This window comes from Panthera leo, chromosome D3, assembly GCF_018350215.1.
Source record: "Panthera leo isolate Ple1 chromosome D3, P.leo_Ple1_pat1.1, whole genome shotgun sequence".
NCBI classification, from domain to species: Eukaryota; Metazoa; Chordata; class Mammalia; order Carnivora; family Felidae; genus Panthera; species Panthera leo.
In genome coordinates, this window is record NC_056690.1 from 48,587,168 (window position 1) to 48,602,016 (window position 14,849).

At 35.3% G+C, this 14,849-nt stretch overlaps 1 protein-coding gene across 7 annotated transcripts in view; it reads right to left on the reverse strand.

The window, feature by feature from the left end:
- Positions 1 to 2,025: 2,025 nt before the first annotated feature.
- SS18 (SS18 subunit of BAF chromatin remodeling complex) overlaps positions 2,026 to 14,849 on the reverse strand; it is an 89,082-nt gene continuing 76,258 nt past the window's right edge. For all 7 annotated transcript variants that reach the window (XM_042909488.1, XM_042909487.1, XM_042909482.1 and 4 more), the window contains one exon: positions 2,026 to 3,802. In XM_042909488.1, the coding sequence (XP_042765422.1) occupies positions 3,776 to 3,802 (27 nt within the window). In that variant the 3' untranslated portion in view covers positions 2,026 to 3,775. The remainder of the gene's footprint in view (positions 3,803 to 14,849) is intronic.

Consider the following 14,849-nt stretch of genomic DNA (forward strand, 5'->3'; position numbering starts at 1 on the left):
AGATTAAATTATGGAGCATGTTTACTTTTTGTGTAATCTATTTTTGCTGACTTAATTATTTAACGTAATTTTTTATTAAAAAATTTTATTTTTTAAGTGTTTATTTATGTTTGAGAAAGATATATAGCTCCATATCCAAATATTAATCCTATGTCTTCTATATATTACACATCTTCAGTCTTTTTTTAACTTAGGTTATGATGTCTTTCACTGTATTAAAGGTTTAAGATTTTACATATTCAATTTCATAGCTTCTTGCAACTTCCCTAACTTGCAAATTTATTTTAAAAATGTGAGTTTTTTTGCTTCTGTTTTTCTAAAATTGACTGAACACTGTAAGGTTTAGAGCTTTCATTTTTTTTTTTTTATAGTGGGGGAGAAAGAGTGTGGGGGAGGGCCAGAGAGAGAGGGAGACACCAAATCCAAAACAGGATCCAGGCTCTGAGCTGTCAGCACAGAGCCCAATGTGGGGCTCGAATCCACAATCCATGAGATCATGACCTGAGCTGGTCAGGCTCAGGCACCCCACAAATGATTTTTTTTAATGAAAGAAAAAGCAGTGATTTATTAATACAAGTTTTGAGACGGTTTCTAATTAATAGTGAAATTAAAAAATTTCAAGAGCAGGAAGAATTCTAGTAGCAAGGTGTTTTTAAAAGAGTACAGTTGACCCTTGAACAACAAAGGGGTTAAGGGCACCAACCCCCTAACATAGTCAAAGATCCATGTATAACTTTTGACTCACCAACAACTTAACTACTAATAGCCTACTGTTGACCAGAAGCCTTACCAATAACATAAACAGTTGACTATATTTTGTGTATGTATTATATACTATATTCTTACAATAAAGGAAGCTAGAGAAAATGTTAAGAAAATCATAAAGAAAATAGATTTATAGCATGATAATGTATCTATCAAAAGAATCCACATGTAAGTGGATGGACTCATGCAGTTGTTCAAACCCATGTTGCTCAAGGGTGAGCTGTTCCTTATTTAGAGGTACTTAGTGAAATAATTCAAGGATGTAGTATTTGCTTCCATTTCTGAGTTGAAGTAGAGACAACACAAGATTAGCCATGGCTTCCTAAGTTAGCCAGTAACCTACGTTAAGTCACTGGTCCATGGGGCTTGTCATAACATACTCTCTACTTTGGCATATGTTTGCATATTCCATTAAAAAAGTTAAAAACATGTGCCAAAAACAATGTACCATCACAACTCTACAGAATAATAAGATATTCTTAAACAACTAAACTAGCAAAACTGAATATTATTAAATGTTGATCAATGATCACCATGCTCTTTACTTAGCAAAATTTTGTTTCTAGAATTTTATAGGATGGTATGATATTTCTTCATTATAATACATTTTGCTAAAATAATAACTTCAGTTTTAGGGAATATAGTCTATATGGAGATGTCAAGTTTGGTAGAAAGCTCCTGGTAAAGTTACTCTTTAAGAAGAGTAGGCATCGAAGGAGTACGGTAATTTTTGTCACCACCAATTAAAAACTTTTATGAAATAGGACTGTTATAAAACAATTAAACCTTGCAAATGCACTAGTCTCTAGGAAGAAAGTCCTGGAGGAAATTCTGCTTATTAAAATTGCAATTTTAGTTTCCATTAAAAGGAGAATAAGACAACAGAAGATGGGTTGGCAAGACAAATTATTTCTTAATGTCAGTTGAGCTTATTTCCAATGAGATAACAGATCTACACCAGGTTGGGTTCAGTACAATTTTGTCTCCTCAACTCATTTATCTAATTCAGTCATCTTGATTATAGCCTCATGGACTTCATTTTCAGAGAAAGAATTCTATAACAAACAGCCCACACAACATGCTGATTACTGAACAGTTAATTCTAATTAACTTGGGCATGGCAAGAGAATTTTGATAAAGTCCTAGAATACAAATATAGTCCGCTTATACTAGACTAACTTATATAAAAAACCCACAGCAAAGTCTCCAGACAAAACAAGAGAGTCAAAGAGATCTAATTTAAAGAAACAAATGAGAAAATTAAAATCACAAATAATTTATTCTTCCGTTAGAGTTGATACAGTTTTAAATAGCAACAAAGTACACAGTGGTGGAAAATTGGCACAGAACCTATAAGCATTTTCAATCACAATAAGGCTGTCCATGCTTTATCTGTTCAAACTTGATGTCCATTTTCTACTGACCAAGTTGAAAAAATTCTATTCTGACCTTAAAACACACACGCTCTCTCTCATACACACACAGAAACACATTAAAATTCCTTTCGATTACAGTATATTGAGAACAGTACATTTTGCTTATTCAAATTTATGGCACCCCTTCTGTTTTGTTTCCAGTTAGAAGTGGGAAAAACCAATTCAATTATAAAGAATACATCTTATTCCCTGGGCATAGGCAACTGTGATGAAAATAGCAACTTACCTTTGGGCTAGATGTTTTCAGATTATGCTTAAATAATTGTGGTTATAAACTTCACAATGCATGATTTCCTGCCCAATGCAATATCCCTGAATTTACCTAAAATAATCAGGCACAGGACAGTCTCAAATATGATTAAATATGCCATGCTAACAAAGTGATCTAGACTGCAACCTTTATGCTTTTAATACAGATCAGAATAAACCTCATCAATAAGCATTTTCCTAAACATCTCTTTGTGTTATATGAACCAACATAAAAAAGGGAAAAACTTAAATGTGTCCTTTTATAAATGGCATTATTTCCAGTGAAGAAAGTTGAAATAAAGGTTTGTAAAGTCTTCTGAACTATTCTATTTTATAAACCAATTATCCTTCTAATGTTAAAAAATAAACTTACTGGATCAGTGTTGACTCTTCTTTGATATCATTTAAAAAATGCTTTGATATTATTCACTAAGTTCCCTGATTATTCAAAGAAAGTAAAATTAACACTTCCATTTTCAGTTATTGCTATTTTAGGAGAGAATTACCACTTCATTTACATGAAACTGCTACCTAGATTCCTCAGATCCCACATGAAGTAATTCTTATTGCCTCACATTTTAAAACTGTATTATAAATGATCTTTATAAAAAGGTTTTAATCCACAAAACTGGAAAGCTTTTAAAAAAATGTCTTTTTACTCAAAACTATCACAGTGCCCTTGATTATCTCACAGATAAAAGGGATCTGAATTTCCTCTAAAGAACTTAACAGTGGACATATGGTGTGCTTTGTCTTCTCCCTCACCTTTATCTTTTATAGTACACCATTTTGAGACCCACACAATCAAGCATCCACCATCCTCCAATCCACATCAACAGAGGATTTCTGATTCTGTCCAATGCGTAGTGTACCGCCTTGCATATTCACATGAAATAAACATAATATACAAAATATTGCTGCTGTAAAAAGTGTACATTTCCCTCATCCCCTTACAAAAGAATCTGTGGAAAAGTATTAAATTCCCTTAACCTTCATAAACATACAAAGCTGTTCACACCTTTCAGTCTGTAACAGTCCATTTGAAACACAGTTCCCAAATCATTGCAAATTGGTTATGTCATTGTATTTTCTGTCCAATGTTGCCATCTAGAGTAGAAATGTGAAATCAAGAGTATTTTTTAGCTACTAAAGCCTTGTTACAACTAAGCCACAAAGGCTGCTTACTGATGAAACAGCCACTTATCCACAAGGTTTTTCCAAAAACTAGATGGAATGGAAGGATCTCTTCACACAGAGGTGTCCACAGTGCTGAGGTGACAATATGGCTGCTAATAGATACTGGCTATTGGAATGTAAGTACTTTTTCACTGCTGGTAATTTCCATACTGTCCCTAAAAGATAAATTTAAAAATGCAATTAGATAATGATTTGACCATAATTTGACCATAACAGTTTAGCATAGAAAATTATAAATAAATCTTACCACTGTCATACTACAAAAGCAACTTTATCAACAACAAACAGAAATTGTTATATATTTAGTACACAGTATCTCTGTAATTGCTCCTGATATTACATTCAATTGTAAATGGATTTCAGAGTCTTTGAACCTAGAATAGTACCTGTCACATAGTAGGAATTTAAATGTTTAGTGAATTTTGTTGGAACTCTACTGAGCAAGAATGAATGAGGAATTCTGGTTCTGAATCCTGATGTGGTTATGTATTGTGTATTAATTATGTGTTAGTGTAACAACTTTGTGACTGTTTACCTTACTATAATTACTATTATGAATTAACATCAATGGCACCTGTAATAAGTAGCAGGGATGGAAAGGCACCTGGGAGATAAAGAGAAAAGAACCTTCCATCCATACTGAAGAAGCTTGGCTTTTCCCTGAGGCCAACAAAATGTCAGCAAAGGCATTCAGACAGGCAGCTGGTACATAAAGTCAAGAGAAGTGTGTTTCATTTTTTTTTTAATTTTTTTAATGTTTATTTATTTTTGAGAGACAGAGAGTAGGGGTGGGGGAGGGACAGAGAGAGAGGGAGACACAGAATTAGAAGCAGGCTCCAGGCTCTGAGCTGTCAGCACAGAGCCTGACACAGGGCTCAAACTCACACAACAGTGAGATCATGACCTGAGCCAAAGACAGACGCTTAACCGATTGAGCCACCTAGGTGCCCCTTGATTTTGTTGCTTTTAATAAGGTAAACTTGAGCCTGTGGGCTGACAGGACAGAAGAGAAAAAAGAGTACAGATAAAAAGAAGTGATAAATGAGGTAGAATTCTACAAGGGAGGTAAAAAAACATGGTAGGGTTAGATTCTGGAGAAGAGAAGGAACATCTCCTCCTTGAAAAGGAAGAAGAAAGGTAGAAGAGAACCTACTTTAAAAAGATTTAACTGTGTTTAAAAGAGATGCTCATAACAGCACCTATTCTCCAAAAACAGTACTCATAGGAAGCACATAATCAGCTAATTGTTTCCTTTGGCTAAATTTCCCCTTCCAAGTCACATTATTTTATTTCAAGAAAGTATTCTAGGGGCTCAGTCTGACTCTTGATTTCAGCTCAGGTCATGATCTCACGGTTTCAAGAGACAGAGCCCCGTGTCAGGCTCCGTGCGCTGACAGCTCAGAGCCTGCTTAGGATTCTCACTCTCCTTTTCTCTCTGTCCCTCTCCCACTCATGCTGCTCTCTCTCAAAATAAATAAATTAAAAATGGATGGAACTAGAGGGTGTTATGCTAAGCAAACTTAGGGAAAGACAAATATCCTATGACTTCACTCGTACGTAGAATGTAAGATACCAAACACAAGGGAAGGGAAGCAAAATATAATGTATATAAAATACAATATAAAAACAGGGACAAAACATAAGAGACTCTTAAATACAGAGAACAAACTGAGGGTTTCTGGAGGGGTTGTGGGTAGGGGGATGGGCTAAATGGGTGAGGGGCATTAAAGAAGACACTTGCTTGGATGAGCACTGGGTATTACATAGGGGATGAATCACTGGAAACTACTCCTGAAATCATTATTGTACTATATGCTAACTTGGATGTAAATTAAAAAAAATAAAAAATAAATAAAATGTTTTTAAAAAATTTAAAAAAAGAGAATGTATTCTAGAATTAAACTACTTCTATACCTTAGGATAGTACCCTAAAAGTTTATGTTTCTAAAGAAGAAGATATATTTGAAAATCTCTTGAATGCCACTCTGTATCTAATGGAATCATGCACTATAAAGAGAATTAAGTATTTTAAAAATATTAATGTACTTCCTATAGTTATATTCAGCAAAATTTAAAGTTAGTGCTCATCTTGAAATATTTATGGGTAGACTATCAAATCTAGAATTTGTTTCAAAATACTCTTAAAAGAGGGGCGCCTGGGTGGCTCAGTCAGTTAAGCATCCAACTTCGGTTCAGGTCATGATCTCACGGTCCGTGAGTTCGAGCCCCGCATTGGGGTCTGTGCTGACAGCTCAGAGTCTGGAGCCTGTTTCAGATTCTGTGTCTCCCTCTCTCTCTCGCCCCCCCCCCCCCCCCCCCCCCCCGGTTCATGCACTGTCTCTCTCTGTCTCAAAAATAAATAAACGTTTAAAAAAAAAAAATTAAAAAAAAAAAAAACTCTTAAAAGAAAAAGGTAGCATGGGAGGTATAAAAAGCAACATTAGCAAAATGTTGATAATTTCTGAAATTGGTTGGTAGGTATACAGGGATCCATGATATCCTCTCTTTTGTATTTGTATAAAGATTCCTATAATACAAAGTTTAGAACAAGAACTAGGCAGTCAATGCTTAGCATCTAGGAACGTCTTATTCAATTGCTTAACTCAGCATAGTATTTAGATAATCTAAGTCCCAACTCCATTGTTAACTTTCTGAGTCTAAAAATGCTCTTTGAGACTCAGTTTCTTCACTTAAAATGTAAGACTACTAACATCTCCATCTCTAGATCTTAATTTTCTTTCCATTCATGGTGACATTAATTCCTACCTCATCAGTTTGTTAGGGTACTTAAATAAGAGAGGACATTTTAAAAATTATAAGGTATCATAAATAAGCAAGCCTCAATGCTGGAGGGAAGAGCTCCCCTAGTCAATGTGTGTAATGAAGTATTAATGATGAAAGTGATTACACATATTATGAATCATGTGAAAGCAGAAGAGAGGTTAAGAACTTATATATAAGTTCTTATATATAAGCTATATAAATATAAGCTATAATTTATCTACTATATTATGAATTACTTGACAGTAGTGAGGTCTTAGCCATCCTTATACCCCAAGTACTGAAGAGTGCCTGACACTAATTTATAAGACTTCTTCAATAATGTATGCCAAATACTTTATTCAACCAATTACAAACATTCACTGAGCAACTATTATATGCTCATCACCATAATAAATTTGAAAAACAGGGAAGGTAAAACTTAGAAATAAATAAAGTACAATGATAGAAGTTCTACAGAGTTCAGAAACGAAAAGATTAGGGGCGCCTGGGTGGCTCAGCTGGTTAAACATCCAACTCTTGATTTCAGCTGAGGTCATGATCTCACAGTTTGTGAGTTCAAGCCCTGCATCCGGCTCTGTGCTGACGCGCGGAGCCTGCTTGGGATTCTCCTCTCTCTCCCTCTCTCTCTCTCTCTGCCCCTCCTCCACTCATGTTCTCTCTCTCAAAATAAAGAAACTAAAAGAAAAAAAAGAAATGAAAAGGTTAACACAGCTAAAATAATTAGAAAAACATTTCAGAGAATGTAGAAACGTTAAGAAAATAGTAAAAATATGAATAGCAGAGAAAAGAAAAAGGGGTATTTCAAATAAAGGAGTAGCTAAAGCAAAGGTATGATGGAAAAACGGGTAAAGAATGCTGAGGCAAGTAGGGAGTAAAAAAGGAATATACAATAATGAGAAGCAGAAGCTAGTAATTACTTGGTAATACAGAACCTGGAGTAACAGAAATAAGTCTGGCTAATATTAATAATAGCTAACTCTTAATATATCTCAATAACTAACACCTTATACACACCTTGGTGTGCCAGACACTAATAAATGCTTTGTGTCCATCTATAACCTATACAGTAAAAATTATCTCCACTTTATAAATGAAGAAGTTGCACTGAGAAATTAAGTAAGTTGACCCACACTTGATCCCACTGCTGGGATCAAATGAAACCACAAGCAAGGCCAAAAAAGTATACTGTATATCTGCAACCATTAGCAAATTCTAGGGTTAAAAGTATGGGTTTTGGAGCCAGAAACCAATTTCCACTACTTAACATGAACTAGGATGAACTCCACTACTTAACAGCTTCTTGCCCTTGAGAAAGTTACCTATCCTCCTTTCCTCGATTTTCTCACCTGACAAGGAAGAGTGATCATACTCTCCACCTGAAAAAGTTATTACAGAAGAAAAACCTGAAAATGCTCTTTGGATTACTCAAGAACTGACATTGCTGGAGACAGCTTATGAAAGTGAGTTCTAGTCAGTACAGGTTCTGGTCACTCAGAATTTGCCACCCAGCTGTACCACTTCTTGGCTCTGTCATCTTGGGTAAGTCACTACAACTCTCTAAACCTCAGTTTCTCTATGTCTGCTTTTTCAAATTTTTTTTTTTTTTAATTACAAAATTCCTCTGATTAGAGTGTAAAGAAATAATGAGAAAGAAAGACAACAGAGTGGAAGGATCCTGCCGTGATGAAGGTAGATGTTGATGGTCTCAACTAAGATAAGGCAGTGGTTACAGAGAACTGGATGGATTTAAGGATGTATTAGGAAGGAGGATTAACAAGATTCTGTCATGTATAAGATGGAGAGAGGGAGGAAGACTTAAATATCAAATATGGCACCTGGCATTCTAACTTAATAATACCTCTCTTCTTTGATAGAGAATATAGAAAGGAGGAGTTAAGTTTGGGTAGAAAAATTATGAATTTGTTTTGGTTATGCTACATTGATATACTTATGATACATCTAAGTGGAGATGTCCAGTAGGCATCTGATTTTGAGAAGCAAGAGTCAGACTGGAAATAGAGATCTAGGAGTCAACGGCATGGTAAACTGAAACCATGTGAGTAAATGAGATTATCTAGGGAGAGTATATTGAATGAAGAGTCTCTAGGCTAGAAACCTGAACAATACCAATCATCTTTAAATTTCTTCCTTTTAAATGTTTTTGAATGCTTATTTATTTTTGAGAGGGAGAGTGACAAACAAGAGTGTGAGCAGGGCAGGGACAGAGAGAGAGGGAGACACAGAATCTGAAGTAGGCTCCAGGCTCCGAGCTGTCAGTACAGAGCCCAATGCAGGGCTCAAATCCACAAATGGTGAGATCATAACCTGAGCTGAAGTTGGGACGCTCAACCGACTGAGCCACCCAGGTGCCCCAAAATTTCTTTTATTCATCTAATCAAATAAGTCTTAAAATTATTCTGTCACAGTACTTTTTAGGGATCCCTCCCTCTTCTCTCTCTCTTTCCTTCCATTCCTTTCTTTCAGTAGGCTTCACGCCCAGCAAGGAGTCCAACACAGGGCTTAATAAACTCATGACCCTGAGACCAAGAGTGCGATCCTTAATCCACTGAGCCACCCAGGCGCTCTCTTTCTGTATTCTTATGATCACCATCCATGTTTAGGAAGTAAAGGCCTTATTTATTCACTTACTTATACTTTATTTATCAGTATCTACTGACTACTTGAGATGTTCTACTAGGTGATGGAAAGTCAAAAGTGATAAAAAATAGACATGGTGCTGTCTTTAAAGGACTGACATTCTAGGGGAAGGGAGCATGAAATATGTAATATATAATCTGTCAATGGAGATATATGCTATGTTGAAAAATTTAAACATATAACATAATTAATGAAACTTCCCGACTAAAATGAGGAACAAGGCAAGGATGTCCCCTCTCACCACACTTTTACACCACTATACTGGAATTCCTGGGTTATGCAATAAGGGAAAGAAATAAAGATATGCAGATGACATGATCATCTAAGTAGAAAACCCCAAAGAATCGACAAAAAAAAATCTTCTGAAACTAATAAGCAAGGATCACAGGATACAAGGTTAATATATAAAAATCAATCATTTACCTATATACCAGCAATGAACAAGTGGAATTTGAAATTAAAAACAGTACCATTTATGTCAGCACCCCCAAAAATGAAAATCAGATACAAATCTAACAAAATATGTATAAGATACATATGAGGTAAACTAAGAAAGTGATGCAAAAAATCAAAAAAAAAAACTAATGAAGAAATGTCCCACATTTATGGATAGGAAAATCAATATTATTAAAATGTCAATTCTTCCTCACTTGATCTAAAGATTCAACAAAATCCCAATCAAAATTCCAGTGTTATTTGTGGTTACTGACACATTGATCCTAACGTTTACAGTACAAGAAGTATAAGACCCAGAAAAGGAAACAGCCACACAGTATTGAAGAAGAACAAAGCCAGAGGACTGATACTTCCGACTTCAAGACTTACTATAAAGTCACAGCAACCAAGACAGTGTGGTATTGGTGAAAGAACAGAAAAGTAGATCAATGAAACATTACAGAGAGCCCAGATATCAACCCATATAAATAAACTGATCTTTGACAAAGAAGCAAAGGTAATACAATGGAGCAAAGATAGTCTTTTCAACAGTGTTAGAATAACTGGACATCCACGTGCATGACTCAAGACACAGATCTTACACCCTTCACAAAAATGAACTCAAATTGGATCCTAGACCTAAATGTAAAATACAAAAGAGTAAAACTCCTAGAAGATAACATAGATGAAAACTTAGATGACTCTGGAATTTGGTAATGACTTTTCAGATACAACACCAAAGGCACAATCCATGAAAAAAATAACTGGTAAGATGGACTTCATTAAAAGTAAAATATTCGACTCTACAGAAGACAGAGCAAGAGAATGAGAAGGCAAGCCATGAAGACAATACAATATTTGCAAATGACACATCTAACAAGGACTGTTCCCCAAAATATACAAAGAATTCTTAAAATTCAACAATAAGAAAACAAACAACCCAATTAAAAAATGGTCCAAGACCTGAACTGACACCTAACTAAAGATATAAAGGTGGCAAATAAGTGGATACGAAAAGATGTCCACATCATGTCATTTACAGAAACGCAAATTCTAATAATGAGATACCACTACACACCTATTCAAATCGCCAAGATCCTGAACACTAACAACACCAAATACTGGCAAGGATGTGGAAAGACAGAAACTCTCAATAAATGCTGCTGAGAATGCAAAATGGTAGTCACTATGGAAGACAGTCTGGCAGTTTCTCACAAAACGAAAAGACTCTTACCATATAATCCAGCAACCATGCTCCTTGGTATTTATCGAAATGAGTTGAAATTTATGCCCACACAAAAACCTGCATACAGAAGTTTACAGTTTTATTCATAATTGCCAAAATTTAGAAGCAACCAAGATGTCTCTGAGTAAATGGATGGATAAACAAACTGTGGTACACCCAGACAATGGAATATTACTCAGCCCTAAAAAGAAATATGCTGTCAAGCCACAAAAAGTCCTTAAATGCATATTATTAAGTGAAATGCCAGTGAAATGAAAAGGCTACATACTACCTGATTCCAAGTACATGACATTCTGGAAAAGGTAAAAATATGAAGAGATCACTGGTTGCCAGGGGTTAGGGAGGAAAGAGAGATGGATAGAGGGAGCAGAGGAATTTTAGGGCACTCTGTGTGATACTATAATGGTGGATATATGTCATTATACATTTATCAAAACCCATATAATGTACAACACCAAGAGTGAACTCTAACGTACACTATGGGGTTGGGGTGATAAAGATCTCTTGATGTAGGTTCACTGACTATAACAAATAGAGCACTTTGGTGTGGGATATTGACAGCAGGAGAGGCTATACATATATAGGTTATGCCCATATATGAAAACTCTCTGTACTTTCTGCTGCATTTTGCTGTGAACCTAAAACTCCTCAAAAAAAGAAAGTCTACTTAAAAAACAAATTAAAACATGGGGTGCCTGGGTGGCTAAGTCAGTTAAGTGTCCATCTCTGATGTCAGCTCAGGTCATGATCTCACAGTTCACGGGATCAAGCCCTGCATCAGGCTCTGCGCTGACAGCACAGAGCCTGCTTGGGATTCTCTCTCCCTCTCTTTCTGCCCCTCCCCAGCTCAAGCATGCACACACATGCATGCTCTTCTCTGTCTCTCAAAATAAATTTAAAACAAGAATTAAAATGTTTCCAGTCAAGATGGACCTCCAGCATGAAACAACCAAAAACCACTCAACACATATGAAATAATCCTATTCAGGACACAAAGTAACAAAGGACACCAATCTGAGAAACTAGGAACAAATGAGGTGAGCCCTCTGTATGTTTTACTGCACTGACAGTCTCTACACTGCAGTGTGTGGAGTGAAACTAAGGCTGAGTCTGAGTTAGAGAAATAAAGCTTAGAGTCTGGAAAGAACAGGAGCTAGAGTTCACAGGATCAAGTACCAGAAAAGAAAGAAATGCAGAGAGAGAGAATTGTGGAAATCTGAAGAGGAATTCTCTTGAGTATTCAGCATAGTACTGATATGCAAATGTATGCAAGGAAAAATACCAACGCAAGGATTAGGGGAAACAATACTTGGCATTCATAAAGAAATAGTGCTTATTCCCACCAGCCAGAGTGAAACACCTTACAATTCAAGGGCCTGGGTGGAGTACTCAAAAAGATTTTACCTCAGTAGTAGAAATACTTAGCCCAGGACTAAACACTGCTCTGGTCCTGCCTAATAAACCTTAAAAGCAATCCTCATAAGATCAAGCTATGTCTAAGTTACTAACCTGTATCCTAAAACAAAGCTCCAGTATATTTCTAAGAAGACATACCTTATCTATCACCCAACGAAGTAAAAGTGTTATTCACAGTTTCTGACATACAATGAAACAAAATCATGCATGCAGAGGATGAGGAAAATGACCCATAATGAGAAGGAAAAAAACAAACAATTAATCAAAAGAGACCCAGATGTTAAGAATTATCAGAGAAGGATATTAAAATAGTTATCATACTTGTATTCCATATGTTTAAAAATTTAGGCAGAGACATGGAAGATATAAAAAGGCCCTAAACTGAAATCCTATTTAAAAAACCCAACTTGAAATTCTAGAGATGAAAAATACAATGTCTGAGATGAAAAATACCCGGGAATGGATTAAAAGCAGATAAAAAATGAATAGGAAAACATCAATGAACTTTAAGATATAGCAAGAGAAACCACCCAAAACAAAACAGAAAAAAAGGGAAAATAAAAAATAGAGGATCAGTGTACTATGGCACAACTTTAAGCAATCAAATATGCACATAATTGAAAAGGACAGAAAGGGATATAGAGGTAAGAGACAGGAAAACTACTTGGTCAGAATGTTTCCAAATTTGATCAAAACCATGAAGCCATAAATCCAAGAAGCTATATGAACCCCAAGCATAAAAAACAGATAATTTCACAAAGGGAAAATCGTAAAAAAACAGCCAAAAAAAAAAAAGTACACTAACTACCAGAAAAGAAAGATAACAGCAGATGCCTCCTTGGAAATAATATAAGCAAGAAGGCAGTAGAGCCACATTTTTAAAGTGCTGAAAGTAAAAAAAAAAAAAAAAAAAAAAAAAAAAAAAAAAAAATCCTGTCAACCTACGATTCTATACCTAGAATAAGTATTTTCCAATAATGGAAGAGAAATAAGCACCTTCTTGAACATACATAAGCTGAAGACCTGCATTACAATAAACATTAAAACAAAGTCTTTCAGGAAAAGGAAAATGATACCAGATGGAACTATGAATCCACCATAGGAGTGAAATGAATCCACCATAGGAGTGAAGAGCACCAGACATAGTAACTACATGAGTAAATATGTAAGATTTTTTCTTATTACTGAAATATCTTTAAAGGATAACTGTTTTTAAAAAACAAAAAAAGTCCATGTATTATATAGTTTATAACATATGTACAAGTAAAATTTATAACATTAACAGAAAGTTGAAAAGGAAAAAATGAAAGTAAACTATTGAAATGGTTCATACTATACATAAGGTGGTATAACATCACTTAAAATGTTACAAAATGGATGAACCTTAAAAACATTACGCTGAGTAAAAAGAGCTAATCACAAAACATCACATGTTGCATGATTCCATTTATGTGAAACATCCAGAATAGGAAAATCTATACAGACTGAAAGTAAACTACCTGTTTCCCAGGGCTGGGTGTTTAGAGATAAATGACTATACTGGAAAAAGAAATCCCATTTAATGGTACACTCTAAAATGTTAAGTGAATTGAAGTTCATGAATTAATCAATAAAGATGGTTTTCTGGGGAGCCTGGGTGGTTCGATTGGTTAAGAGTCTGACTCTTGGTTTTGGCTCAAGTCATAATCCCATGGTTCATGGGATTGAGTCCCGCATTGGGCTATGGAATGACAGCACAGAGCCTGCTTGGGATTCTCTCCCCTCCCCCTCCTCCACTCACACTCTCAAAATAAACTTAAATAAATAAATAAATAAATAAATACATAAATAAAATCTATAAAAAATGTTTTTTAAAAGCAGAAAAAAATTGTTCAAAATAAGACAGAAAAAGAAACGGAGAATAAAGAACAATCAAAAAAAAATCAAGATGACAGATATAACCATATTCATAATTACATAAAACATAACGTTCAAAGCCCCTCCATTAAAAGGCAGAGATTGTCAGATTGGATAACAAAGAAGGACCTGACAAATGCTGCCTTCATGAAATACAACTCAAACATAAAAACACAAATATGTTCAAACAAAAGGGATAAGGAGTGCCTGCCTAGCTCAGTTGGTAGCGCATGCAACTCTTGATCTCAGGGTTGTTAAGTTCTAGCCCCATGTTGGATGTAGACATTACTTAAAAATAAAATCTTTAAAAAAGAAATTAAAGGATAAAAAAGATTTATAATTCTATCACTAATCCAAGGAAAGTTGGTGGGGCTATATTAATATCAGACAAAAAGACCACAGAGCAAAGAATACTATCAAGGATAAAGGAAGTTTTTCATAATAGTAAAAGGAGTACATTAATCAACACATAAAAATCCTAAAAATGTGTAAACCTTAAGAAGGTAGCATTCAGATATATGAAGCAGGGGCACCTGGGTGGCTCAGTCAGTTAAGCATCTGACTCTTGATTTTGACTCAGGTCAAGGTCTCAGGGTTGTGAGGTAGAGCCCTGTGTCAGGTTCCACACTGGGCGTGGAGCCTGCTTTGGATTCTCTCTCCCTCTCCTCTGCCCCTCCCCAACTCATGCTTGCTCTCTCTCTCTCAAAAAAACAAAAAACAAAAAACAAAAAAGATACATGAAGCAAAATGGAAAGAACTGCAAGGAA